The sequence below is a fragment of the Onychomys torridus genome, chromosome 4 (assembly GCF_903995425.1).
Source record: "Onychomys torridus chromosome 4, mOncTor1.1, whole genome shotgun sequence".
Taxonomy (NCBI): Eukaryota; Metazoa; Chordata; class Mammalia; order Rodentia; family Cricetidae; genus Onychomys; species Onychomys torridus.
In genome coordinates this window covers 139,046,816-139,073,032 of record NC_050446.1, presented here as the reverse complement: position 1 = coordinate 139,073,032, position 26,217 = coordinate 139,046,816, and the positions used below count along the sequence as shown (strand labels likewise).

Sequence of the window (26,217 nt, the reverse complement as noted above, 5' to 3'; positions counted from 1 at the left end):
GATGAAGGACTAGTGATGTAACATCCCAGACATAAAATTCTGAAAATAGGCTAAGTGGTAGTGTACACCTTTGATCCCAGCACTCAGGAGACAGAGGTAGATGGAGCTCTGAGTTCAAGGCCAGTGTGGTCTACAGAGTGAGTTCTAAGACAGCCAGGGCTTTATAGAGAAACATTATCTTAAAAACCAAAATAAACCCAAACAAAAAATAAACATTCTGAAAACAGGTAAAACTAAGCAGTGATGTTAGAGTCGGGACAGTATTACCTCAGGAGAGGAGAATTTATACTTTTGCCAGTTATCAAATTTGGCAGTCAAGGTTTTATTTTTAAAGTTTTCATGTTTTCTGGGGTTGGTGGGAGCTTTCATGTTGTGTGTGTGTGTGTGTGTGTGTGTGTGTGTGTGTGTGTGTGTGTGTATGAGTGTATTTCATTATACATATGTACACACATTTAAAATGTACAGCTTACTTTGATTCACAAGATAGACACAACTGTGCAACCCCCACTTAGCTCAGTGTCTGGAGCATCTCTTCCATTCTGGAGTCTCTCCTCCAGCCTTCCACTTCTGTCCCTATAGCTTAGTTTTTCCTGCTCTGGAAGCGCATGTGGTGCCAGTGTATACAATTACTTGTGTATATTTTGTTTTGCACAGCTACATATCTGGAACGGACTGCCTATTGGGACCAATTATTATCCCCATGATGTCTGTTTGGAATGCCCCAGGTTTGTATCCAGTGTCCAAGGATTTTGGATTCTTTCAATCTCTGCTTAGTCTGGCATGTGTTTGGAATCCTGGCCCTTGGGCTTTCGAGTTCTTGGATCATTTGAGCCTGTAATTCTAAAATCCTGCACTGTCACCCAGCCCCGAATGAATTGATGGACAGAAGAGTCTAGAAGTTTCCTGACATATTCTAGAGTTGTATCAGATGGACTGAGTTGTGGTACAAAGTTGGCTTTCTATAAGTCAGAAATGTCAGAATATGGAGGTGCTCCTAACTAGTCTACTTTCCTTCCTCCCTTTACTATATAGTTCGAGCTCTGGCTCCTTCTCTTGTCTTCTCTTGTCTTCTCTCTCTCTCTCTCTCTTTCCTTTCTCCCCTCCCTCCCTCCTCCCTCCCTCCCTCTCTCCTTCCTTCCTTTTTTCTAGGGACCACACCTAATATCTCAACCTTGTTAGATAAGCACTCTATCACTCAACTACATCCCCAGCCCCCTCTCTACCTTATTATTTATTTATTTTGAGATGGAGTCTTGCTAAATTACCCAGACTGGCTTTGAGCTTGGCCTCTTCCTGTCTCAGCCTCCTGGGTGTTAGGTCTCAAACTCAGGACCAATGGCTAACTGAGGTGCCTTATCTCAGCTGTTTGTCCCGTGTTTCTTTGAGACCTAACATTGAGTACCAGGAGCTGCAGGTGTTCTCTTCTCCAGACTTCTTTCTTCCTAGTGCAGGAAGAGAATTGAAATAGGTGATTTCTGTGAGCATTCTATGGCTCCCTTCCCTGGTCTCTTTACTCTCTGTTTCTGGAAGTACAGGTCTTTTTTCTTCATGTATGAGACTCTCTGTGACTCAGTTTCCACTCCTGAGTGCCTTACTGCCTTGTCCCCTGTCCCTGTCACTCTCTGAATCCCAGCTTCTGTGACTGAGTGGACTGTCTCTCTCCGCCTTTGTGATCCCCTGACAATGGGAGGTAAAAATAGCCCAGGGGCTGAGCTACAGGAGATAAAAGGGAATTTGCCTTTTGTGTCCTGTGGCCAGGCTGGGGGGGCTGTGACACGTGGAGATTGCTGACGTAGCTCTCCTTTGCTGACCTTGACAGCTGCAATAAAAGGGGTAGCACAGCTCCCTGCCCTCACTGTGGTGCCAAGGTGGGTGATCAGGGCTGGGGTAGGTGATCAGAGCTGGGTTGGGTGGTCAGGGGTGGGGTGGGTGATCAGGGCTGGGGTGGGTGGTCAGGGCTGGGGTGGGTGGTCAGGGCTGGAGTGGGTGGTCAGGGCCGTGGTGGGTGCTCAGGGCTGGGGTGAATAAGTTTGGAGCTGGAGGGAAGGTAGGAAAGAGCCCATTGGTGGGCCCAGGTCCTCAGTATCTCTATCAGAGGATGCTCTTATGTTTGGAATTGTGTGTTTACCGGCAGGGAGACCCACTATCAGACCTTGTAGGTTAGAGGGACATACCCCAGTGTGCAACCCAGTCCCTGAGTTTCCTGCCACTGCCATCTTCCAGTGCCTGCTGCCTAGGACCACCTTGAATCACCAACCAGATTTTCAGGCCGCCTCCTCCACCTCTCACCACCATGATGGATGTGAGCGAACTTGGAGAATCCGCCTGCTATCTCCGCCAGGGCTACCAGGAATTGATGAAGGTGCACACTGTCCCATGGGATGGTAAGTGAAGCCAGAGAGGGGCACAGCCATGGAGAAGCCCAACGAACTCAGACTAGCAGTGAAGAGGGCTGCCATTCTCCTTGATACTGTAGAGGCACTATGGCCTGATACCTGGGACTTTCTCTCAGTTTCTGGGTGCCAGAGGCCAAAAGTCACAGGGACCATGTGAATAATATTGTGTGGCTACAAGCAAGGCTTGGTTTGTCCCTCTGTAAAATGGGATAATGTCACCTTGCTCTTGAAGACTCAGGCTGGACCTGGGCCTCTGAGATGAGACTGATGTGTGCAGGTGGGCTCCATGTCCACAAAACCTGTGCTGAGCTTATTTTTAGTGTTTTCCATGGAGCCAAAGCCTCTGTTTATTAGGGACAGGAATAAAGACTACTATTTATGACTGGATTGGCTCATAGTACAATAATAACATAGGCAGTGTGTGTCTAGGGCTTACTGTGTGCCATGCCCAGAGCTGATGACTTCCTGTGTATCTTCTCAATAATCTGGGCAGGTAGGAACCAAAGTAGAGCCAGACTCCGTGGTACGCAACATCTGGAGCTGTACATAGCCCTATGTTCAAAAGGGATAGCACTTAGTTGGGCGTGGTGGCACACATCTCTACTATCAGCACTCAGGAGGCAGAGGTAGGCAGATCTTGGTGATTTGGAGGCCAGCCAGAGCTACAGAGTGAGAACCTGCGTCAAAGGAAAGGAGAGCTGTCCCATGCTTGAGTTGACATTGTTCTATTGTCATCTTAACTCTTTTCCTTTGTTTAAAGTTTTAGCATGCAGAGTCGAGGATTTCCTTAGGGTATTAAAAAAATTTTTTTTAATGCATTAAAAAACAAAACAAAACGCAGGAGCCTGGGTTAGAGCCTTGTTATATGAATAGTTCTGACCAAGGCACATGGCTAGCAGCTGGGAGGTCAGGGAACAGAACTTGCTGTCTGCATGAATCCACATTTTTAACCATCATAAAAAAATCTGGGCTCTCAGAAGCTCTGGAGTGAGCTGACCAGTCAGGAAAGAGCACAGGACACAGCAGAGCCCCGAGTGTTCAGTGAGATAGGGAAGGTACAAGCCACCTGAAAGTTAGGAGCCCGATACTGAAGGGCTCTCCACCTGGGACTTGAGCAGACCTCATGGCCTTTGCGTTTGAGGAAACAGGCCCAGTGAGAATGAAGGCTTCCCAGGTGGCAGGAAGCTGAGCCCAGGTGTGCAGTGTAGACTGTTATCCCAATCAGCTCATTTGTGCTCTTTAGGGACATTCTCAGCTCCGCCCTGGGTTTGGATGAGTCCTCACTGGAACTCCTATCCCCTGGCAGAAGGGCTCCCAGTGGGGACTGGGAACTGGGGACTGGGGGGGGGGGGCGTGCTTATGTCCACAGTGTAGGAACCACACTGGACACTTAGAACCCCTCTCAAAGTCCGATCTTTTTGCAACCCAGGCAAGAAACGGGTCTGGGTGCCTGATGAACAGGATGCCTATGTTGAGGCCGAGGTCAAGACTGAAGCTGCTGGAGGCAAAGTCACCGTGGAGACCAAAGACCAGAAGGTTGAGCACACCCTCCTTTGAGATTAGCCCGCCTAATCCAGGGTGCATCTCCTGACCAGCTGGATCCTCAGAGTGAATGAAGCGGGTTGGGGCATGGGAGTGTGCGGGTAGGAGAGAGAAAGGTCAGTTGGCGCATCTCTAGCCATACCTTGTCTAGTGTATGACACATCTCCTTGGAAGGTGCTGACAGTGCGTGAAACGGAGATGCAACCCATGAACCCACCCCGCTTCGACTTACTGGAGGACATGGCCATGATGACACACCTCAACGAGGCCGCAGTGCTGCATAACCTGCGCCAGAGATATGCTCGCTGGATGATCTACGTGAGGCCTGGGCAGCTGTGGGCGGGGCCACTGATGGGGTGGGGCCACTAGTGGGGCGGGGCTAAGGGAAGGACCAGGGCTCAGAAGGAATGGGGTCTGGTGAACTGGACTAGAACGGGGCTGGAAGGGGGCTCTGGGGCTGAAGGAGCAGAACTGTGTAAGTGGCAGAGGGGAGGGCTAGAGGGACAACCGTGGGTGAACGAGAGCAGCCTAGCGCAATGACTTGGTGATGTCTAGGGTCTTGGAGTCAGGGCCAAGGCTGTGGGTGGGGCCTGAGATGTAGCTGCCTACTTGGCACCACTGAAGGTTCAGCAAAGGACAATGGGACGTCAGTCATTACATGGGGCTCGAGCTGGAACAGGAGGAAGGGCTGTGCATGGCGTATCAGGAGGATTCTTGAATATAGCAGGGGTTATGATGAGCCGGGGGAATGGAAACTTGGACATCTCCCTTCCCTCCCCCTAAAACTCCGTCTGTGAACTCCTTCTCCTCAGACATACTCGGGCCTCTTCTGTGTCACCATTAACCCGTACAAATGGCTCCCGGTCTACACAGCCTCTGTGGTGGCTGCCTACAAGGGCAAGCGGCGCTCAGAGGCCCCGCCTCATATATATGCGGTGGCAGACAATGCCTACAACGACATGCTCCGCAGTAAGAGCCTCTCCCTCCACCCCTCGAGCTCAGCGTGGCCTCTGGTTAGGACTCCCTTCCCTTCGGCACTCCCTAGCTGTTCTGCCTCTTGAGTCTGGAAGTCCTACTTGGTCTTTCCCACTGGGACTTGGGGTGGTGGCAACTGTCTCTGTGCCATAGATGACCCAAGAGATCCACCTATGGTTAGTCCCTCACCCTGGCTGACACCCACACTCTCTCCCCCTTCCTCTAGACCGAGAGAACCAATCTATGCTGATCACGTGAGTGGGGCTCTGGGCATGGGGTGGCAAGTACTAGCCATTTGGTGGTGGTGGTGAAGGAGGAGAAGCAGGAGGAGGAGGAGGAGGAAGAGGAGGAGGTGGTGGCGGTGGTGGTGGTGAATCAAATCTATTTCTCAGGGTTAGATTCCAAGTTCTTAGGGCAGGCCTTTACCTCCTGGAGCCAATGTCCTCCCCTCTCCATTTATGGGTGGGAGGTAGAAAGCAGGTATCCAAACAGGGGAGTGGCCCCAAGCCCCTTGCTGTCTCTTCCCAGTGCCAGAATCTCCCACCTGGCTTCTCTGGAGGTGCTATCTAGTTCCTCTTTCCAGAATCTTCTCATCTCCTCCTCAGCCCTCACCCTTCCTTTGACTTCATGGGCAAGTGGTCTGTTTCTGATGAATCAGGTTCCTATCCCATCGGGCAAACACACATACACACACATGCACATGAACACACACACATAAAACCTTTAGTCTGCTAGTTACATCACTCTGAAACTAGACAGAGCTGGATTCAGGGACTCACATTTCCATTTCTTGCTGTGTGCCTTTGGGCCCCCGAACCTCACCAGTAAGAACAGAACACTAACCTGCCTCACAAAATTACCAGCAGTGTGTTGGGATGTGAACCTTGCACAGGGCAGAGGCAGCTCCAGAATTTCTGAGGTTCCTTTCCATATCCATAAAATGATCATGGTCCACTCTATGGGGTCTTCTGATGGAGGCGGGGTACCTGGATTGGCACCAGGAGTTAAGTTAGTGCTCAGGAGGCAGTGGTCCATTGACGACACCACCATCTCCCAGAGTGGTCTGTACCTGGGAGTTTGAGTCTGGGAACACTGTGTTGGGAACAGAGATGGGAGAGGAGGGCTGGGGTTTGGGATCTGGGGGGTTAGACCAATGGCGTCAGTGACTCATGTTTGTGTTATCCAAGCGGAGAGTCGGGGGCCGGTAAGACGGTTAACACCAAGCGGGTCATTCAGTACTTTGCCATCGTCGCTGCCCTGGGAGACGGGCCGGGCAAGAAGGCAGTAAGACTTGCCCACTTGGGCACCAATCCCCACTGCTCCTCGCTGGTTTTCTTTTCTTTCTTTCTTTTTTTTTCTTTTTAAAATTGCAACCTCCCAGAACCCCCCGCCCTGCCTGAGCCTCCTACCTTGGTGAGAGACTCTGGCTTGAGCAAGGCTTGACCAGAAAACCTGTGGCCACCTCCTTCACGATGTTAGGCCTGAGCCAGGCCTCGGCTACACAGATGGGAGCCACATCACTGCTCCCAGATGTTTTGTGTGTGTGTGTGACTTTTCCATGTGACCTTCACGATATTGAAGAGTTTACCAGGTAGGCTGCTTTTACCTGGAAGTGATTGTTTTCTTGGACCATATGCATATTGAAGACACTGTCACCTGCTGCCAAGGAGAGAAGCGGGCTTATCCACAGATGCTGACTACCCAGAGCTGTGGGCTCTGGAGGTAGCATGGCCTGTGGTTTTAAGATGTTTTGAAATTTCTTTCTTTCTTTTCTCTCTCTCTCTCTCTCTCTCTCTCTCTCTCTCTCTCTCTCTTTTTGTTTTTTTGTTTTTTTTTGTTTTTTCAAGACAGAGTTTCTCTGTGTAGCAGTCCAGGCTGGCCTCAAACTCACAAAGATCCTCCTGCCTCTGCCTCCCAAGTGCTGGGACTAAAGGTGTGCACCACCACTGCCTGGCTTGAAATTTCTTAAAACAGTGGAGGCATGGGGCTTTTGTTGTTTTTAAGTGAACTATCCTATCTCTGGCATGCAGGCCAGCTGTTGAGAGCTCTGTGGCTTCTACAGACACACCCCCCCCCCACACACACACACACTGACACGGACGTGCACTGTCTTTTCTTTCTGGACCCAGGTTTTCTCTGTACAAGCCCCACTCCCAGTCCTGTTGAGCCTTGCTTTATTCTGGGGCGGCTTTTTTTTTTTTTTTTTTGTTCTTATTTTTTTTTCTTCTTGCTGTATTTTCTTTTTCTTTTTTTTTTCTGTCCCTCCCCCCCCCCCCCCACTTATCCCTTTCCTCATTTAATTGTCTTGGTTTTTGGATTTTGGTTGGTTTTAGGATTTTGGTTGGTTTTTGGATTTTGGTTGGTTTTTGGATTTTGGTTTGGTTTTTGGATTTTGGTTTGGATTTTGGTTGCAGCCATTGTGGTTTTGTTTTTGTTGTTGATTTTTTTGATATTCTTTCTCCCCTTCCTTTCCTGCCATGTTTTTCCAAACCCCCAAAGACCTTTGAGGACTGCAGAGAAGTGGGGTGACCCCCCCATAACAGGCAAAGCTGACAGGAACACAGCTGGAAGGTCTGGGGCAGGGGAGTACCTGCATAGGGAGGGGCTCTGATCCTGGAGTCAGGGCAGAGGACAGCTCAGAGAGAGGACAGAAGCCACCCACGGGGTTTGGTGACTTAAAGCCTGTACTGACGCCTCCCCTTGAGCTCAGATGTAGCTAAACTATGGAGAAAGTCCTGAACAAAAGTGGTGGGTGGGAGCTGGACAGGGAGGGCAGGTGTCTGTCCTCCTTCTTCCCAGCAATGTGTCTGGGGCTCCCTGGAGGTCAATAAGTGAGTGAGTGACCACAAAGTCCCTGGTGACATGTCTACTATCCTAGAACCCGTTCCTCTCTTTCTTCTCGGGCTCTTGGCATTAGGGTAGAAGAAGGGAGGGGACATGAAAATGGAGGAAGAATAGAGTGAGGAGGGATGAGGGAGTGTGGCCTCTGGGTGAGACACAGAAGGGCTCACAGGAGGCAGGATGCTTGAGGTGACCCCCGGGACATAGGCTTACTGTGCGGCCTTGAGCAAATCAGCTCCTTGCTCTGACAGAGCTGATCATTTGCAGCTGCCAGGGCCCCTGTGACTATTAGTCTGTACACAGCACTGAAGACACCCAGACACACACAACATAGTACAGGACACACGTAAAGGGCTGCCAGGGAGGTTGAGGCAGGAAGGTTCGGAGTTGGAAGTTGTCTCTGCTGCCTCAGAGATCAGGGATGTCTTCTCAGAGGAGGAGGGCCTTTGACGGGCCTCTAAGGGAGAGAAGACTCTAGTCAGGCCTTTGTGTGGATATGGACAATGAAGAGATTCCTGAGAATTGAGAGACAGGTTGGACCTTAGTACACAGGAGCCCCAAGCGCCGCCCTGTCTCAAACCCTTAAGACTAAGCGTGTTTCCTTACCTAGCACTTCTCAGTTAACGGCCCCAGGAAAGCTAGGTGTACAGAGCAGGGGAGGGTAGAATGTGACGTTTACCATTACTAAATATCTGGGTGACTAACAACACTAGCCCACTGACGACTGTCCCGATGCCCCACCCCTTCTGGAGAGACCTCGCACCCTCTGACATTGTCCTTCCCCTTCCAGCAATTTCTGGCCACAAAGACTGGGGTAAGTATAGGGCCAGCCGTGGGGCAGATAACATTTATGGGGTCCTGGGGATGCCCACCTCTCCTTACAACCGGAGATTCCCTGGGCGGCCCTGACCCCACCTTCCTCTGCCACCAGGGTACCCTTGAGGATCAAATCATCGAGGCCAACCCTGCCATGGAGGCTTTTGGCAACGCCAAGACCCTGCGAAATGACAACTCTTCCCGCTTTGTGAGTGGGCGCAGGCGCGGGGGCGGGGGGACTGTGTGGCTGGGGGTGGAGAAGGGTCGGTAGCCAGGGGGCCCTGGTGGTGGGAAACAACAGGACTGAGGATGGTCTGGTCCTTCTGCTGTAGGGCAAGTTCATCCGCATCCACTTCGGGCCCTCTGGGAAGCTGGCCTCTGCAGACATTGACAGCTGTGAGTCCCGGAGGGCCCGGCACCGCGGGAGGAGGGGCAGAGGCTGACCGGAACAAATCCTTTGGCTTCCGTCTGCTCTGGCCATTTCTCTCCATCCCCAGCCAGTTCCCACTTGAGTCCTTCTCGTCCATCCTTTTGGCCTCCTGGTCCCTCCTCTTCCGCTCTGTCTGCTAGTCAGGCTGTGGTCCAAAGCGGATGGTATCCTGTCCCTGTTTCAAAACCTTCTCTAGGGAGCTGGAGAAGCCTCAAGAGTTAAGTACTTACTATGCAAGTACAAGGACCAGAGTTCAGATCCCCAGCACCCATGTACATGCTGAGTGGGTGTGGTAGCCACTTGTAATCCCAGCCCTTGGGAGGCAGAGGCAGGGGGAAGTCTTAGAGAAGCTGGAGAGTAAGGGCTTCATTGATGAGCTCTGGGTTCAATTGAGAGACTTCTGCCTCAACATATAAGGTTGATGGAAGGAAACGCCAGAAACTCCCACAGAGGCAGACCCAAGTCCTATACAGTGACACCGACACTGTGTGTTGACCCAGGCACAGACACAGGCACCTCCACACATCCCCTGCCCCTGTGGCTGCTGCCTCCCAGCCCTGTACGGCCCTGGTGTCTTTGCTCTGGGGAGGTAAGGAGCCAGCAGGCCAGCACTCCCTTTTCTGCAGATCTCTTGGAAAAGTCTCGAGTGATCTTCCAGCTGCCCGGTGAGCGTGGTTACCATGTCTACTACCAGATCCTCTCGGGGAAGAAGCCAGAGCTGCAGGGTGAGGGCCAGGACGGGGAATCAAAACCCAAAGAGACTGCCTGGCCCCCATCAGGCCAGGCCCTGGGATGGCTGTTCACCCTCAATGCAGAGGTGTGGGATACCTCCACTCTCCTGGAGACTCACAGCCTGCCTGTACCCTTCCCCACTTATTCCTGCTGCTTCTTATTACCGCTGAGCCCTCTTTGGAAAAGTTACTTTGGTGGTAGTTGTTACTGAGGGGTGGTGGTGGTGGTGGTGGTGGTGGTAGTGTGTGTGGTGGGGGACTGTGGATAAGGGTGTGGGTGTTCCTGCGGTAGGCAACAGGCCTCTTAACGCCATTGTCCTGCCAAGATGGCAGCAGCTGCTCCTGCCATGCTGAGACTAGAACCCCCACCCAGGACCAAGGGAATCCAGCGGTAATCTATATCCACTTTGGCTTTTCCAACCCTTTGAAGGCAAAGCCTGGTCCTCCCTTTGTCCCGGTGCCACCTCAAGAGCTGGGCTAGAGGGCTGACTGTGAACAGAGGTCAAAGGATGAGACTCATGGCCTGGGGTTCATTCTCCAGAGAACCGTAAAGAACACATGCCGGACACGCACATGAATTTTAAAAATGAAAAGGGGCTGGGCTTGGTGATGCCCAGCTTTAATCCCAGCACTCAGGAAGCAGAGGTAGATGAACCTCTTTAAGTTTGAAGCTAGCCTCGTCTGTAGAGTAACTTCTAGTCCAGCCAGGGATATGTAGAGAGACCTTGTCTCAACAAAACAAAATAAATATGTAAATAAATAAAATAAAAATTTAAAAGAGCTGAGTACAACTCAGTGGTAGAAAGCACTTGTCCAGAAGATACAGTCCTACATTCCATCCCCAGTCTCCCCGTACCCCCTACTACACACATACACACACATACAACAAACAAACAACAAAAAAACCCCAACTCTATGAAAAAGAAGCAGCCAGGCCTGTAATTCCTGTACTCAGAAGCTGAGATGGGAGGATCTTAAGTTTATGGACAGCTTGGGCTACATAGAACCTATCTCATAAGACTAAGTAAATAAAAATAAATGATAAAATAATCCAAAAGTCATGTGTGTGGACACTAAGGATCAGCAGCTCAGGTTCCAGAGAAGTCCTAGGAGGGAATCTAGACTTGCTGACAGGGACTCCTCAGGTCTCCAGATGGGATGGAGAGGGAAGGCAGCCTGAGACTACTTGGCCTGACTCACCTTTGGGGCATCTTGTCCACAGACATGCTGCTTCTGTCTATGAACCCCTATGACTACCACTTCTGCAGCCAGGGGGTCACCACCGTGGACAACATGGATGATGGGGAAGAGCTTATCGCCACTGATGTATGCTCAGTGGGGGGTGGGGGGTGGAGGTGGAGCCAAGCTGGGTTCCCATGGTGTGTGTGTGTGTGTGTGAACCTCTGTCCTGGGTAGATACCAGGAGATATGACTGGTGTGGCGGTGCTTGGCCAGACTCTCAAGGACCCATACTTCTCTGAACCCGATTTGTTTGTCCCACCTCAGCACGCGATGGATATCCTGGGTTTCAGTGTGGATGAGAAGTGTGCCTGCTACAAGATCGTGGGTGCCCTCCTGCACTTTGGCAACATGAAGTTCAAACAGAAGCAGAGAGAGGAACAGGCTGAGGCAGACGGCACTGAGAGTGAGGACCTCTAATCCCTGGCCTTTACCCCGGACACCTTGTCCTGTACATGATCGTCAAGCCTTGTCCATAACCTTTGACCTCAGTGTTCTCTGTTCCTGTCTGAACTCTAGACCCTCCTGAGGGTGACGACATGCAGGCCCTGATTCCTCCCAATCTTCCTCTTCTAACCCCACACGTGACAACAGACCCCCACCCCAAAATTGTTGACTTCCCTTCCCTTATCTAAGCCATGTTCCCTGCCAGGTGCTGACAAGGCTGCCTACCTGATGGGGGTCAGCAGTGGAGACCTCCTCAAAGGTCTTCTGCACCCCCGGGTTCGTGTGGGGAATGAGTATGTGACCAAGGGCCAGAGTGTGGAGCAGGTGAGATGCCTATAGACTAAGGCTCACTCAGGGACAGCTGAGGCGGGATCCCTTGCTTGTCAGGTGCCAATCCTACCCTCCTGCATCCACAGGTGGTATTTGCTGTGGGAGCCCTGGCCAAGGCTACCTATGACCGGCTGTTCCGGTGGCTGGTGTCTCGGATCAATCAGACCCTGGACACAAAGCTGCCCCGACAGTTCTTTATTGGGGTCCTGGACATCGCTGGCTTTGAGATCTTCGAGGTGAGAACAGCTCTCAGCCACAGGCATTGCTCTGAGGTAGAGGCTGATGGGTATGGGGGACCGCATCCCTGCTTCCCCATGGGCCCCGTGCCCATCCACAAGGAGCCTGCTGACTGTGGCACCGCCCCTGGTAGTTCAACAGCTTCGAGCAGCTGTGCATCAACTTCACCAACGAGAAGCTGCAGCAGTTTTTCAACCAGCACATGTTCGTGCTGGAGCAGGAGGAGTACAAGCGGGAGGGCATCGACTGGGTCTTCATCGACTTCGGCCTGGACCTGCAGCCTTGCATCGACCTCATCGAGAAGGTCAGGCCTCGGGTGGGGAGCCTGCCCGAGTGCCTGTGTGCATGTCAGCTGTGTATCAGTGTGTGGTTGTGATTGGATTGTGTGTATGTGTGCATGAATGTGCCTAGGGTTACATGGCTGTGCACATAGGTGTAAATAGGAACATGGGGGTATAGGTGAATAGTGTCATAAGTGATGTAGGGATGGTATACATCCATTGTTGTGGGCAGCCCTGCCATCCACCAGTTCCGGTGCAGAACGGACCTGAGCAGAGTCTCCTATGTTTATTGGATTGGAATACATTGTATATGTTTCCCCACTGCTCAAAGAATGGAAAAATGAATTGGCAACATTGGAAACAAAGGGGGAAAATTCCCTTTGAGCCTTCCACAGCCTGTTCCATAGCCTTGAGCGTGTTCACTCCAGACGCTTTGCCCAGGGCATGTGTGGTCCTTTTCCATCATTACATGTATTTCTTTGCTTCTGTTTTTGTGTTGGTAAGCTCCTGCCATGGCGTGTATGTGTGGGAGGGCAGTCAGAGGACCCACCACTCAGGAGTCATTTTTCTCTTTCACCACACGGGTCCTGGGGATCAAACTCAGGTTATCAGGCTTAGTGACATGAGTCTTTACCCACTGAACCATCCTGCCAGCTCAGCTCAGCACGTATGTTCTTTATGGACACGATCCCAGTGTACAGTGTTTTTCCTCTGAACATTCATTTCCACTGCTATGAAGAAACCAGAATAGGCCATGCAGGTGCCTCAGATAGTTTCTGGCTGCCGGTATTTAGGTGGTTGGTCTTTTTTTTTTTTTTTTTTGTCTATTAAATAAGTATTGAAGTGAAATCATTTTCCTATTTGGTTAAGAAATGAAGGTGTGGGCCTTCATTGGTGGCACCTTTAATCCCAGCACTTGGGAGGCAGAGGCAGGCAGATCTCTGTGAGTTCAAGGCCAGCCTGGTCTACAGAGCGAGATCCAGGACAGGCACCAAAGCTGCACAGAGAAACCCTGTGTCAACAAACAAACAAACAAACAGCCCTTGCTTCTCTTGCAGAAGATCTGGTCAGTTCCCACCACCATCCACATAAGGCAACTCATAGCTGCATGTAACTCCAGTCCCAAGAGATCCAGTTCCCTCTGGCCTCCGTGGGCACATAAACATAAACTCATGCAGGCATGCACATATACATACACACAAATAAGCAAGTGCTTATTTTTAAAAACATAGGTTTAGTAAAATGCAAGATCCCTATTTTTATTGAGTGTGAAGACCAAATTGTAGAGTTAGTTGGCCTTAAAAACCAAACCACAAACAAAACCTAGTGTGAGCCATGGATGTCAGTTAATAGAACACAGAGATGCCAGTCTGGTCTGCACACTTAGGTGAAGAAGGGGACTGAAAGTCAAGCCACAAACCCTTCTCTCCTAGAAGGCGGGCTCCTTGGGATGGGGCTCGTCCCTGGCCCTGCTGCAGACGGCTTGGTTATGGATCTGAAACAGCTGCTGGAGGGAGCTAGTCTGGAGCATGAGAGTCTAGGAGCCCAGCCAGCATGGTCTGGCCCTTCATCTTGCTCCTTGTCCCCAGCCTCTGGGCATTCTGTCCATCCTGGAGGAGGAGTGCATGTTCCCCAAGGCTTCAGATGCAAGCTTCAGGGCCAAGCTCTATGACAATCACTCTGGGAAGTCACCTAACTTCCAGCAGCCTCGCCCAGACAAGAAACGCAAGTATCAGGCTCACTTCGAGGTGGTCCACTATGCAGGCGTGGTAGGTGCCCACTGGAACTCTCTACTCAACTACTGTCCTCTCTTCCTTCTTGGGGTCACAACTTTGGGTCAACACTTGTCTCTGTAGGTACCTTATAGCATCGTGGGCTGGCTGGAGAAGAACAAGGACCCCCTCAATGAAACAGTGGTCCCCATCTTCCAGAAGTCACAGAACAGACTCTTGGCCACCCTCTATGAGAACTACGCAGGCTCTTGCTCCAGTGAGTACCAAGGGACACTCTGGTCATTCCTGTGGGTCCACAGAGTGACATTCCCTGGCATGATCGGTTCTCATATCTTTACTAGCTGAGCCCCCCAAGTCTGGGGTGAAAGAGAAGCGTAAGAAGGCAGCATCATTTCAGACGGTGTCTCAGCTTCACAAGGTGAGGTCCAGACAGGGCCCCAGCAGCCCTGACCCTCTGCAGCCTGCAGCGCCCTCTGCTTCCTGCCGCATCCCTGTGTCTTGGGTGGGCAGCTGTTAAGACTTGCAGTGATGTTTAGCTCCTCTCTACGTGAACATCACAGCAAGTCTGTGCTGCTGTCTACCTCCATGCTGCCTGGGCAGGGCTCGGGGGAGGGGCGGCTCTGGGAGTCCGCCCTGGGAGGGGGTGGAGACATTGGTGGCGGATGGGGTGGCATAAGGAGCAAGAGAAAAAGAACAGGCGTGGGTGTATTTGGGCCCCTCTGCACAGTCCCCACTGGTCCCTATCCACTGCAGCATCCAATTCTGGTTCTCTGCCCCTCCCATGCCTTCTCCCTGCTCTCCCCACTTCTCCCAGGAGAACCTCAACAAGCTAATGACCAACCTACGGGCCACACAGCCCCACTTCGTCCGTTGCATCGTCCCCAACGAGAACAAGACTCCAGGTGGTGTTCCTGGGCTGGTCAGGATGTGGGGAACTGGAAACGCTCTCACCTGGCAGGGTCTGCACAGTCTCAGAGGCCTGGGTAGGGACCTAAAGGCCTGGCCTTAGGTTTCTAACCTCCTCCTTTCACTCCCAACGCGATCCAGGAGTCATGGATTCCTTCTTGGTGCTACACCAGCTCCGCTGCAATGGGGTCCTGGAGGGGATCCGGATCTGTCGCCAAGGCTTCCCCAACAGGCTGCTGTATGCAGACTTCAGGCAGCGGTGGGTGCTGGCTGCTTCAGCGCTGACCTCAGCCCCCTTCTCCTGCTTTTAGATTAGGTGGAGCCTGGGGGAGTGGGAAGGGCAAGTTACAGCCCCAGGGACAAAGAGTTCTAGTCTCTGAGGAGGAGGCTCCATCCCAGGAGGCGGGTAAGGAGAGAAGTAACAAACTTGTGGTGCATGTCGGAGGTGGGGCTGCAGGCCTTGCCAGTTACTTGGATACAGAGTAAGAAAGGATAAGCCTATGGTGACTTCCGGGTTTTAGGTCTGAGCTACTGGATAGCAGATTTTCTGAGCAACACAGAGACCCTATCTCAAAGTCTCAAAGGCCTGCATCCATGAGGATAGCTCTGAGGCTGTCATGTGGTCTCCATATGCATGTGTATGTGTACCTGTGCACAAAAGTTTAAAACTAAACCTGGGCTTGAGAGATGGCTCAGTGGTTAAGAGCACTGGCTGCTCTTCCAGAGGTCCTGGGTTCAGTTTCTAGCAACCACACGGCAACTTAAAACCACACAACCAGCTGTGTGTGACTACAGCTCCAGGGGCTCTGGCACCCTGCTCTGGTCTCCATGAGTACACACATGTAAGCAAAGCACTCATACACAGACAATTAAATAACAATCTCAATCCTTCTGCCTCAGCACCCTGATGCTGAGAGTCCAGGCGTGTGTCATCACACCCAGTACATCACTATTTTTTTTTTATTGTCTGGAAAACATACAGTAGTCCAATGACCCACACACCTTATTTAGTGAGTTCCCCCTAGTGAAGGGGTCTGGGCTGTCTCTGGGACTTGTCCTTCACAGAATGGCCACAGCCCACCTGTACACGTGTGTGTGTGTGTGTGTGTGTGTGTGTGTGTGTGTGTGTGTGTGTGTGTATGTCCATGTAAGTGGACATACTAGGAATCCTTCCTCCTTTTAAATAGAATTCTCTCCAATTTTTCTTAAATTTGTGATATGGTATAGCATACCACATCTATGTTTTGTTTTTGTTTTGGCCTTTAAGAAACTATAAAATTGCACATGCCCTTTATAAAAACCACATTCATTTACAAACGCACTAAAATGCCCTTAAGCCATCAAGCTCATTTTTGAGACAGGGTCAGGCCAGGTACCCAGGCTGGCCTCAAGGATCTTCCCACCTCTGCCTCCCAAGTGCTGGGATTTTGGATGTGCGCCACACACCTGGCCCCTGTGCTGAGGTTGGTACAGAATGTGCTGTATCCCGCAGTATGGCAAAACCCTCCCCTCTCTGCCATCTCTGAGAGGTCAGGCAGTCACAATTCTCTTGCTACAGCTCCTTGGCTTCCCATTCATGGCCTGTGTCCTGTTCTATCCATGTCAACTTCTTCCTGATCTCCTAGGTACCGCATCCTGAACCCCAGTGCCATTCCAGATGACACTTTTGTGGACAGCAGGAAGGCCACAGAGAAGCTGCTGGGCTCCCTGGACATTGACCACACTCAGTATCAGTTTGGCCACACCAAGGTTAGGGAGCCCTGGAGTTAGGCTGAACCTGGGTGCACTCGCTCACTTTGGGCAGGGGTCCCACTCAGCTGCACCTTGCCCTTAGGTGTTCTTCAAGGCTGGGCTTCTAGGCATCTTGGAAGAGCTCCGGGACCAGCGCCTGGCTAAGGTGTTGACGCTGTTGCAGGCACGGAGCCGGGGCCGTCTCATGCGCCTGGAGTACCAGCGCATGCTAGGAGGAAGGTAGCCATGGGATGAGGGATGGGAAGGAAGGGTGGGAAGGGACGGGAGTGTAGGTGTGACCACTCTCCCCAGGGCTACAAGCCTCTTCCTTCCTGCCACACTGCCTAGGTTGTCCCGCATGGCTGGTTGGGATGAGGTTCTGCGTCACACCTGTTTTTACACCTTAGTATTGGAATGAGAGCCAGAGAGGTACTCAGTGGGTAAAGGTACCTGCTGCCATGCCTGACAAGTTCAATTCCCAGCATCCACATGGTGGAAAGAGAGAACTGACCTCCATGTGTGTGCTGCAGTACATAAGTACACACACACACACACACAGGCACACTACAAATACCATAGTTTTAGGAATTGGGCTGAGAGTGCATCCAGCGTGTGGCCGGGAGGGTGACAGCATTTAGTACTTCCCAGATTTGAACTGTGCCTTGTTTATCGCTTGCTTGGTTAAGGTAGAGGCAAGCCCTCTCGGGTGGGTACTGCACAACTGAGGAGTCAAACAGTCTGGGAGCTTAGCTGTCTCCAGACACCTGCAGAAGCCACCTGGATATTTGGAGGTTATGGTCCTTGCCTTGGAGGTGGCTCTGTGGCTGCTCCCCAGACTCCCCCGGAGGACCGCTGGGAAGACTACAGAGAGAGGCCAGGGCACCTTGACCGGGTAGAGCTTCACAGGAGCTGTCCTCCCCTAGGGATGCCCTGTTTACCATCCAGTGGAACATCCGGGCCTTCAATGCCGTCAAGAACTGGTCCTGGATGAAGCTCTTCTTCAAGATGAAGCCACTGCTGCGCTCGGCACAGGCAGAGGAGGAGCTGGCGGCACTTCGGGCAGAGCTGCGGGGGCTGCGCGCGGCACTGGCTGCTGCGGAGGCCAAGCGTCAGGAACTGGAGGAGACTCATGTCAGTGTCACTCAGGAGAAGAACGACCTGGCCCTGCAGCTGCAGGCAGTGAGTGAGACAAGGGCAAGAGAATCCAGGTGGTTCTGATGAAAACCTCGAACCAGATGTGGGCAGGGCAGCCCCGGAGGGGTCTGGGTACTCTGACCTTCTGCGTTGTCTTCCTACCCTGGAAGTACCAGGAGATGAAGCCTGGAGGCCTTGACCATCCATGTGTCCTAACGCTAAAGCTGCAGGAGAGCCCCAGCTCCACCATCCCCAACCCCCTGAAATAGACCCTTGCTCCCTTCTCTGGTTCAGGGACACAGGGTTTTCTGAAGCAGATCCTACCTAGAGGGCAGAGGTCAAAGTCTGGAAACTCCCCAGCATAGGTTTTGAACGTCGCTTGGATGCCAGCCCCAGGCTGATGCTGGAGATGGTCCCAGGGAAGACACAGCCATGATGGTTATAAAACTCCCCTTCTAGTAGGGAGGTTATGCAACAGGCAGTGTGGAAACGTGAAAGAACACTGTCTCCTCCTGGGATGGCCTTTGGTGGCATGCCCCTCCATGGTGGGCAGGGCCTGGCCTGCACCCACCCACACTGCCCTCAGAGGGTGGCATCTCCGAACAAGCAAATGCACCTCGTGGGATGCCTGCATTACAGCTAATGTTAATTCTTAATAGCGCCATTTCTGTTCCTGTGTCCAGGGCCCTGGAGAGGCCCCTACAATAGTCTCCAGAGCCCAGCAGTGGGTGCTTCAATTCCTCATCTATCAAACTGAATTGCCAACATTTGCCTCACTGGAGTTGCTTTTGTGAGGACGAATGGCCTTTCTCAGGGTTGGGCTCCCCTTTAATCTGGCTCCGCCACCCCACCCCTCAGGAGCAGGACAACCTAGCGGATGCAGAGGAGCGCTGCCACTTGCTGATCAAGTCCAAGGTGCAGCTCGAGGCGAAGGTGAAGGAGCTGAATGAGCGCCTGGAGGATGAGGAGGAAGTGAATGCTGACCTGGCCGCGCGCAGGCGCAGGCTGGAGGATGAGTGCTCGGAACTCAAGAAGGACATTGACGACCTGGAGCTGACACTGTCCAAGGCTGAGAAGGAGAAACAAGCCACCGAGAATAAGGTGTGGGGTGGGCCTGAGCTGGGGACCAGTTTAGGGTTAGGCCGCTGCAGAGTCCTCTTCTGGCTCTGCTGGGCCCCCGCTGTGTAGCCTGAGGCAGGTCACTGCCTCCTGTGAGCCTCAGTGTTCTCACCTGTCAAGTTGGGGTACCAGCACTTTATCTCATTAGGGTGCCTGAGGATTTGGTGTGTAACTGGCCTTTGCTAGGCATACACTACTGGGCCCGGCACACAGTAGGTGCTTAGTAAATACTAGCAACTATCATGTGTCATGGACTGCAAGCTTGCTGGAGGGGGCAACTTCTCTGAACTGCAAATCCCTCTGTCACAGAGACCTCATGGTGCCTGTGGTTGCCAATGCTGTATCGACTCTGTCAGAAGGGAGAGGAAAGCAAGGCTGTTTGGTTCTCACAGGGGCTTGACGATAAAGCCAAGACCAGAACACAACTCACTGAATACCTGTTGATACTGTAAATGGCTGCCACCCACGAGTCTCTTACTCAGGGCCAGGCACCGTGCTCGGCTATGCACCTTTACATGAATCCTCTGCATAGCCTGAGGAGATCTGAAACCCTGGGGCGGGAATGGTGAGGCTCTGTGTAGCGGCCTGCCTGCATCCTGCAGCTGGAAGGGGTGACTGCTCAGAGCAGCCGGTGGGGAGGAATGGACCCACAGTGAATGGGGCCTCGGCACAGGTGAAGAACCTGACGGAGGAGATGGCAGCACTGGATGAATCCGTGGTCCGACTAACCAAGGAGAAGAAGGCCTTGCAAGAGGCTCACCAGCAGGCGCTGGGTGACCTGCAGGCCGAGGAGGACCGTGTGAGCGCGCTGGCCAAGGCCAAGATCCGGCTGGAGCAGCAAGTAGAGGATGTGAGTTGGAGGACCGTGGGGGACGGTCGGGACGGTCGGGGTGGCGCAGGGACGCCTGCCCCAGGCTGAGCCGCACTGCCCCACAGCTGGAGTGTTCCCTGGAGCAAGAGAAGAAGCTGCGCATGGACACTGAACGTGCCAAGCGCAAACTCGAAGGGGACCTGAAGCTGACGCAGGAGACGGTGACAGACACCACCCAGGACAAGCACCAGCTGGAGGAGAAGCTGAAGAAGTAGGTGTGGGGTGGGCAGGGTCTTTGAACCTGACGGGCTCTCCTTCCCCTCTGAATTCTCTCAGCTCTGTTGTGGTGGGGGAGAATACCAGGGCAGGTGTCATGTCCTGCCCTCTCTGGACCAGGGCTGAGGACAGCAGATGTGGACGCAGATGTGGACGACTGAGGCTCCTTAGGGCTTCAGGGACCGAGGCAGACACGGAGGGTAGCAGTTAGGGGCAGGGCCGGCTCACCCCGCCATGTACTCGCAGGAAGGATTCAGAGCTGAGTCAGCTGAACCTGCGGGTGGAAGATGAGCAGCTTCTGGGGGTCCAGCTGCAGAAGAAGATCAAGGAGCTACAGGTGTGCACGGCGGCAGTGGGCACTGCGCTGGGGAGACTGGGCCCGGGTCAGAGGCTCATGCAGCTGGTACCGTCTACCCAGGCGCGGGCAGAGGAGCTGGAGGAGGAGCTGGAGGCTGAGCGAGCAGCACGGGCCCGTGTGGAAAAGCAGCGAGCCGAGGCAGCCCGAGAGCTGGAGGAGCTCAGTGAGAGGCTGGAGGAGGCTGGCGGAGCCTCGGCTGGGCAGCGGGAGGGCTGCCGCAAGCGGGAGGCTGAGCTGGGCCGGCTGCGGCGGGAGCTGGAGGAGGCGGTCCTGAGACACGAGGCCACCGTGGCTGCCCTGCGCCGGAAGCAGGCAGACGGTGCGGCAGAGCTGAGCGAGCAGGTGGACAGCCTGCAGCGGATCCGGCAGAAACTGGAAAAGGAGAAGAGTGAGCTGCGCATGGAGGTGGACGATCTGGGGGCCAGCGTGGAGACTCTGGCCCGCGGCAAGGTCTGCCTCCTTTGACTGCACAGCTCACCCAACTCTTTGACCCCTGGCCACTGGATGCCAATACTCCACAGCAGCATTGACCTCCTGACCCCTGAAGGCTTGTTTAACCTGACATCTAACCCCCAGCTCACTACCAGTGCTGACCTCTAACCCCGACTGCTCAACTTCCTTCCCTGGCTCAGGTTGTTCCGATTCACATCCAGACCTGAGTCCTCCTACCCAGGAGAAGTGTGACCTCAGCTCTGGACACCTGAATTCAGACTTAACGTCTGCCTTTACACTGTTCTTGTCCTGAACCCCAGCACCCAACTCAAGACGCCCCCACTCCACACACACCCCCCTTGAACCTATCCTAACACCTGTTCAGCAGATTCCAGATCTAGTTCCTAATTCCTGACTCACTGACCTTGGTGTGGGTTCTGAGGCTCGAAGTTTGTGCCCACATTAGGAACTCAGAACCTGAACCTGGAACTCAATCTCCTTTTGATCCCTAGTCTCATACCTAGTGTTCCAGGCCCCAATCCCAGGCCCCCCATCTCTTGACTGGCAGCCCCCGCGGGGATCCTGCCCTTGAATGCACAAACTTGTCTTGATCTCTGACTCCACGCTCCAGGCCAGTGCTGAAAAGCTGTGCAGGACCTATGAGGACCAGCTGAGCGAGGCCAAGATCAAGGTGGAGGAGTTGCAGCAGCAGCTGGCCGAGGCCAGCACCCAGCGGGGGCGGTTACAGACAGAGAACGGTGAGGCCTGGGGTCAGCCGGGCTACGCCAGGTAGGGTTGAGGTGGTCCCCTCAACCGGCTGGCCGTCACCTGCAGGGGAGCTGGGCCGCCTGCTCGAAGAGAAAGAGTCTCTGATCAGCCAGCTGAGCCGAGGGAAGACCTCAGCAGCCCAGAGTCTGGAGGAACTTCGGCGGCAGTTGGAGGAGGAGAGCAAGGTGGGCTGGCCTGGCAAGTGTGGGGCGGACAGGCGGGCCCTGGGGACCGCGAGCCTGGGTCGATGCTGAGAGGTCACTGGTGTCCCTGCAGGCCAAGGGCGCACTGGCTCACGCAGTGCAGGCCCTGCGGCACGACTGTGACCTCCTCCGGGAGCAGCATGAGGAGGAGTCAGAGGCCCAGGCTGAGCTGCAGCGGCTGCTGTCCAAAGCCAATGCTGAGGTGGCCCAGTGGAGGAGCAAGTATGAGGCAGACGCCATCCAGAGGACTGAGGAGCTGGAGGAGGCCAAGTGAGTGGCTGGTGTCTAGACCGTGGCCAGTGAGGGATGCAGGCCTGTATGCTCTGTATGTGGTGGTGGGGACGCTGGGGTCCTTACCCAGGCTCCCTAGTCCCCCCTGCCTGGTGCGTTTGGTCCAGGAAGAAGCTGGCCCTGCGGCTGCAGGAGGCAGAAGAAGGTGTGGAGGCTGCAAATGCCAAATGCTCCTCCCTGGAGAAGGCCAAGCTGCGGCTGCAGACAGAGTCAGAGGATGTGACCTTGGAGCTGGAGCGGGCCACCTCAGCCGCCGCTGCCCTGGATAAGAAGCAGCGGCACTTGGAGCGGGCACTGGAGGAGCGGAGGCGGCAGGAGGAGGAGATGCAGCGGGAACTTGAGGCAGCACAGAGGGAGGCCCGAGGTCTGGGCACCGAGCTGTTTCGGCTGCGGCACAGCCACGAGGAGGCGCTTGAGGCCCTGGAGACACTCAAGCGTGAGAACAAGAATCTGCAGGGTAGGACCTGAGGTCCAGAGCACTTTAGGGTCCCCTTGGAATTGGGGTGAGGAAAGTAACCTGGGGCAGGGCAGATGTGAGGGTGAGTCCCCCCTCTGTGCTCTGTTCACCCTGCAGAGGAGATCAGTGACCTCACAGACCAGGTCAGTCTCAGCGGGAAGAGCATCCAGGAACTGGAGAAAGCCAAGAAGGCGCTGGAAGGGGAGAAGAGCGAGCTGCAAGCTGCACTGGAGGAGGCTGAGGTCAGGGCTGGCCACACGGGTGGGTGGACTCTGGTCCACGGCTCCCTGGCCTCATTGGTCCCCAGATAGCTGCCCAGTCCCCTCACCCAACACTGCCTGATCCACATCCCCAGGGAGCACTGGAGCTGGAAGAAACGAAGACCCTGCGGATCCAGTTGGAGTTGTCCCAGGTCAAGGCGGAAGTGGACCGGAAGCTGGCGGAGAAGGATGAGGAATGCACCAACCTGAGGTCTCTGGAAAGCAGTCTTGCTGTGCCTATGGTGGCACATTGGCAGGAACTGCTAGTCTGCCCCTGCCACAGGAGTAGGGTATCCCCCCTCCACAAGTCTAAATAAAGGATGCTCAGGGCCAGAGTTCAGCCTCTGTGCTCCTGGCCTCTAGTGAATGAACTTACTGTTTTCTTTTTAGAAAGTCACAAGGGGCTTTAAAACAGAAGGAAACAATTCACTTGCTCCCCAATGGGCTTCCATCTCCATGGGTCCTAGGGCATGGGGCCACAGGGAATGCCCGACCTACTCCATGCCTGTATGCCAAGACGCTTCATGCCACCCTACCAGGCGCAACCACCAGCGAGCAGTGGAGTCCCTACAGGCCTCCCTGGATGCAGAGACTAGGGCCCGCAATGAAGCGCTGCGGCTCAAGAAGAAGATGGAGGGGGACCTCAATGACCTGGAGCTGCAGCTGGGCCACGCCACCCGCCAGGCCATGGAGGCTCAGGCCGCCACTAGGCTGCTGCAGGCCCAGCTCAAGGAGGAACAAGCGGGGCGGGATGAGGAGCAGCGGCTAGCCGCTGAGCTCCGTGAACAGGGTCAGGCCCTGGAGCGCAGGGCTGCACTGCTGGCTGCCGAGCTGGAAGAGCTGCGGGCTGCCCTGGAACAGGGTGAGCGCAGCCGGAGGCTGGCTGAGCAGGAGCTGCTGGAGGCCACAGAGCGTCTCAATCTCCTGCATTCACAGGTGGGGACAGGCCAAAGATGTCCTCTAGGATGGGGGTGGGGGTGAGCAGAGCCCTGCTGACTAGCCGAGTCTCTGCTCTCCTTAGAACACAGGCCTCCTGAACCAGAAAAAGAAGCTGGAGGTGGACTTGGCCCAGCTGAGTGGGGAGGTGGAGGAGGCGGCGCAGGAGAGGCGGGAAGCTGAGGAGAAGGCCAAGAAGGCCATCACTGACGTGAGGCTGAGCCAGGGTTGGGATGAGTGGGTACAGAGCCCAAAGGGCTGCCTTTGCCCTTCCCCACCATGCTATTTCCTACCCCCATAGGCAGCTATGATGGCCGAGGAGCTGAAAAAGGAGCAGGACACCAGTGCACATCTGGAACGGATGAAGAAGACACTGGAACAGACAGTGCGGGAGCTGCAGACGCGCCTTGAGGAGGCCGAGCAGGCCGCCCTCCGGGGCGGGAAGAAGCAAGTGCAGAAGCTGGAGGCCAAGGTGTGTGCAGCCCTCCCGGTCCTCCCCAGTAGGGCTGAGGCTCGGGCGGCTCGGCTAACGGTCTACCCTCCCACTGCTCCACAGGTGCGGGAGCTGGAGGCGGAGCTTGATGCGGAGCAGAAGAAGCATGCTGAGGCCCTCAAGGGCGTGCGCAAACATGAACGCCGGGTCAAGGAGCTTGCATACCAGGTGGGGGATAGGGGCCATCCCAGGAGGTGGCCCTGGAGCTAACCTAGCCCAGGCAAACCCTAAGATCCCTTTGCTGGCCCAGACGGAGGAGGACAGGAAGAACCTGGCTCGCATGCAGGACCTGGTGGACAAGCTGCAGAGCAAGGTCAAGAGCTACAAGCGTCAGTTTGAGGAGGCGGTGAGCACACTGGGGGCCAGGCAGCTGGGACCGTTCAGGATGCCAGTGGGGAGCTGCTTTCAACTGCAGGCCTTGCATCCAGAGATACCTGTAGCAGGCTGCAGTAAAGGGTGACTGCCCTGTCCTCTCAACTCAAGGACTTAAGGGCTAGAGCATGGGTCACTTATCTCTTTAGAAGAGACTGAAGTGAACTGTCCCTTCCTCCGTCCAGGCCTGGGGATGGCCTATGGGCAAGCACACACGAGCACCTCTTAAAGGACAGTCTCCACTCTGGGTCTGAGTACTGGGAAGGCTGGTGACGGAAGAGCAGAGGGAGGACCAGGAGAAACCAGCTGCTTTCTGGGCTGGGAGCAGGGTAGCCATTTGTTACCCATGGGAACCAAGGCCCTGTCTATGCCTCTAGGAGCAGCAGGCCAGCAGCAACCTGGCTAAGTACCGCAAGGCCCAGCACGAGCTGGACGATGCTGAGGAGCGCGCAGACATGGCCGAGACCCAGGCTAACAAGCTGCGGGCCAGGACCAGGGATGCCCTGGGCCCCAAGGTGAGGAGGCCTCTGTGCTGGGTGTGCTGAAGTTGGGCAGACACGGTGTAGCTCAGTCTCTTTCTCATCTCTCAGCACAAGGAGTGACACCCCAGGCTCTGAAGAGGTTACCCACTGCCGGTCTGCTGTCGTCTGTCTGTGGCCACTCCCTGTTCCCTGGAGCCCTGACTAAACACCATGTCTTCACAACCACCACCGTCCTTAGTTCATGGGGTCAGGGGAACTGGGAACAACCTCATGGACAAAGTCAGGTCCACATCAGTCTTTAAAATAAAGTTCTTTAATAGTCTCCATTTAATTGGTTTATTTGCTGTTAATAAATTGGCAACACAGGAGAAGCTCTCAGCCAGGCTCCTGTGTCTGGGCTCAGGCAGGCACAGGCACTCCATGCCCCATGGGATGGAGAGAAAAGGCCCCCACTTCTGGGAACCTTTGGGATGAACACAGTGGCCAATGAGCAAAGAACCAGAGGAGTTAAAGGAAGACAAGGGAGGTGGGGGAGGAGGAGAGTGGGCAGACCTGGGGGAAGGAAGGCAGCATTCTCCGGTACCCACCCCTGCCCAGGGCTCAGGAGCCTCTGCCTGGGCCCTGAGGCCAGGGAGGCTTGGCTCACAGGGGTCTGCATCTTCCTCTCCATCAAGGGGCTGATGGGAGAAGCTCAGACAGAGATAGTTTTCCATGTTCCCTTTCTCTGGCAGGCCAGGGCTCCAGGATTGCGAGGGAAGGGTGGGCATGGTGCCATTGTCCTTGCCCTGGGGCAGTGAGGAAACAGGCTCCCCAATGACCCAGGCCCTCAGACCCAGGAGACGAGAGCTTCTAGGGTGTCCTTCCACTGAGCCTGTACCTGAAGACCTGGGGCAGCAGAGCAGTGGGGAGGAAGAGAGGGATGGGGACGGGCAGAGTGCGGGGCATGTGCACTCATGCTCACCCACACTTGCCCTGGCCCAGCAGCTTCTTGAAGCCTGGCTCAAGGTCACTCCTCAGTGAAGTCTCTGTCTATGTCCATGTAGGGCTCCTCAATGTAGCTGACCAGGGCAGAAGGTGACTGGCGGTCTGGGTTCAACAAGATGGACACTGTCTCCTTCCAGTATGAGAAGCTGATGCAGGAGCTCTGGGTGAAGAGAGGGGGGTGGGGAGTGACTTGGGCCAAGTCTGGT

General features: G+C 54.3%; 2 protein-coding genes across 5 annotated transcripts in view; one reads left to right on the top strand and one right to left on the bottom strand.

Moving 5' to 3' along the window:
- Positions 1–662: 662 nt before the first annotated feature.
- Myh7b (myosin heavy chain 7B) lies at positions 663–25,353 on the top strand. Of its 3 annotated transcripts, none has more exons than XM_036186343.1 (42): positions 663–725; positions 2,224–2,384; positions 3,826–3,932; positions 4,113–4,256; positions 4,751–4,907; positions 5,140–5,167; positions 6,101–6,197; positions 8,545–8,568; positions 8,686–8,778; positions 8,903–8,966; positions 9,627–9,725; positions 10,954–11,057; positions 11,238–11,376; positions 11,623–11,741; positions 11,834–11,983; positions 12,118–12,288; positions 13,855–14,034; positions 14,122–14,254; positions 14,340–14,416; positions 14,813–14,900; positions 15,046–15,163; positions 16,530–16,653; positions 16,739–16,875; positions 17,559–17,814; positions 18,628–18,870; positions 19,562–19,738; positions 19,825–19,970; positions 20,222–20,312; positions 20,394–20,783; positions 21,397–21,523; positions 21,600–21,718; positions 21,810–22,006; positions 22,135–22,484; positions 22,602–22,726; positions 22,840–22,955; positions 23,284–23,680; positions 23,766–23,891; positions 23,982–24,152; positions 24,237–24,341; positions 24,424–24,519; positions 24,923–25,060; positions 25,136–25,353. In XM_036186343.1, exons 2-42 carry the CDS (start codon positions 2,294–2,296, stop codon positions 25,145–25,147), a joined length of 5,826 nt encoding a protein of 1,941 aa, XP_036042236.1. In that variant the 5' UTR covers positions 663–725; positions 2,224–2,293; the 3' UTR covers positions 25,148–25,353. The 3 variants fall into 3 exon arrangements, with proteins under 3 accessions (XP_036042236.1, XP_036042235.1, XP_036042237.1); XM_036186342.1 differs by lacking the exon at positions 663–725 and adding an exon at positions 1,820–1,868; XM_036186344.1 differs by lacking the exons at positions 663–725; positions 12,118–12,288 and adding an exon at positions 1,820–1,868.
- Positions 25,319–26,217, bottom strand: part of LOC118583062 (transient receptor potential cation channel subfamily C member 4 associated protein) — a 72,443-nt gene continuing 71,544 nt past the window's right edge. For both annotated transcript variants that reach the window (XM_036186345.1, XM_036186346.1), the window contains exon 19: positions 25,319–26,171. In XM_036186345.1, the coding sequence (XP_036042238.1) occupies positions 26,034–26,171 (138 nt within the window). In that variant the 3' untranslated portion in view covers positions 25,319–26,033. The remainder of the gene's footprint in view (positions 26,172–26,217) is intronic.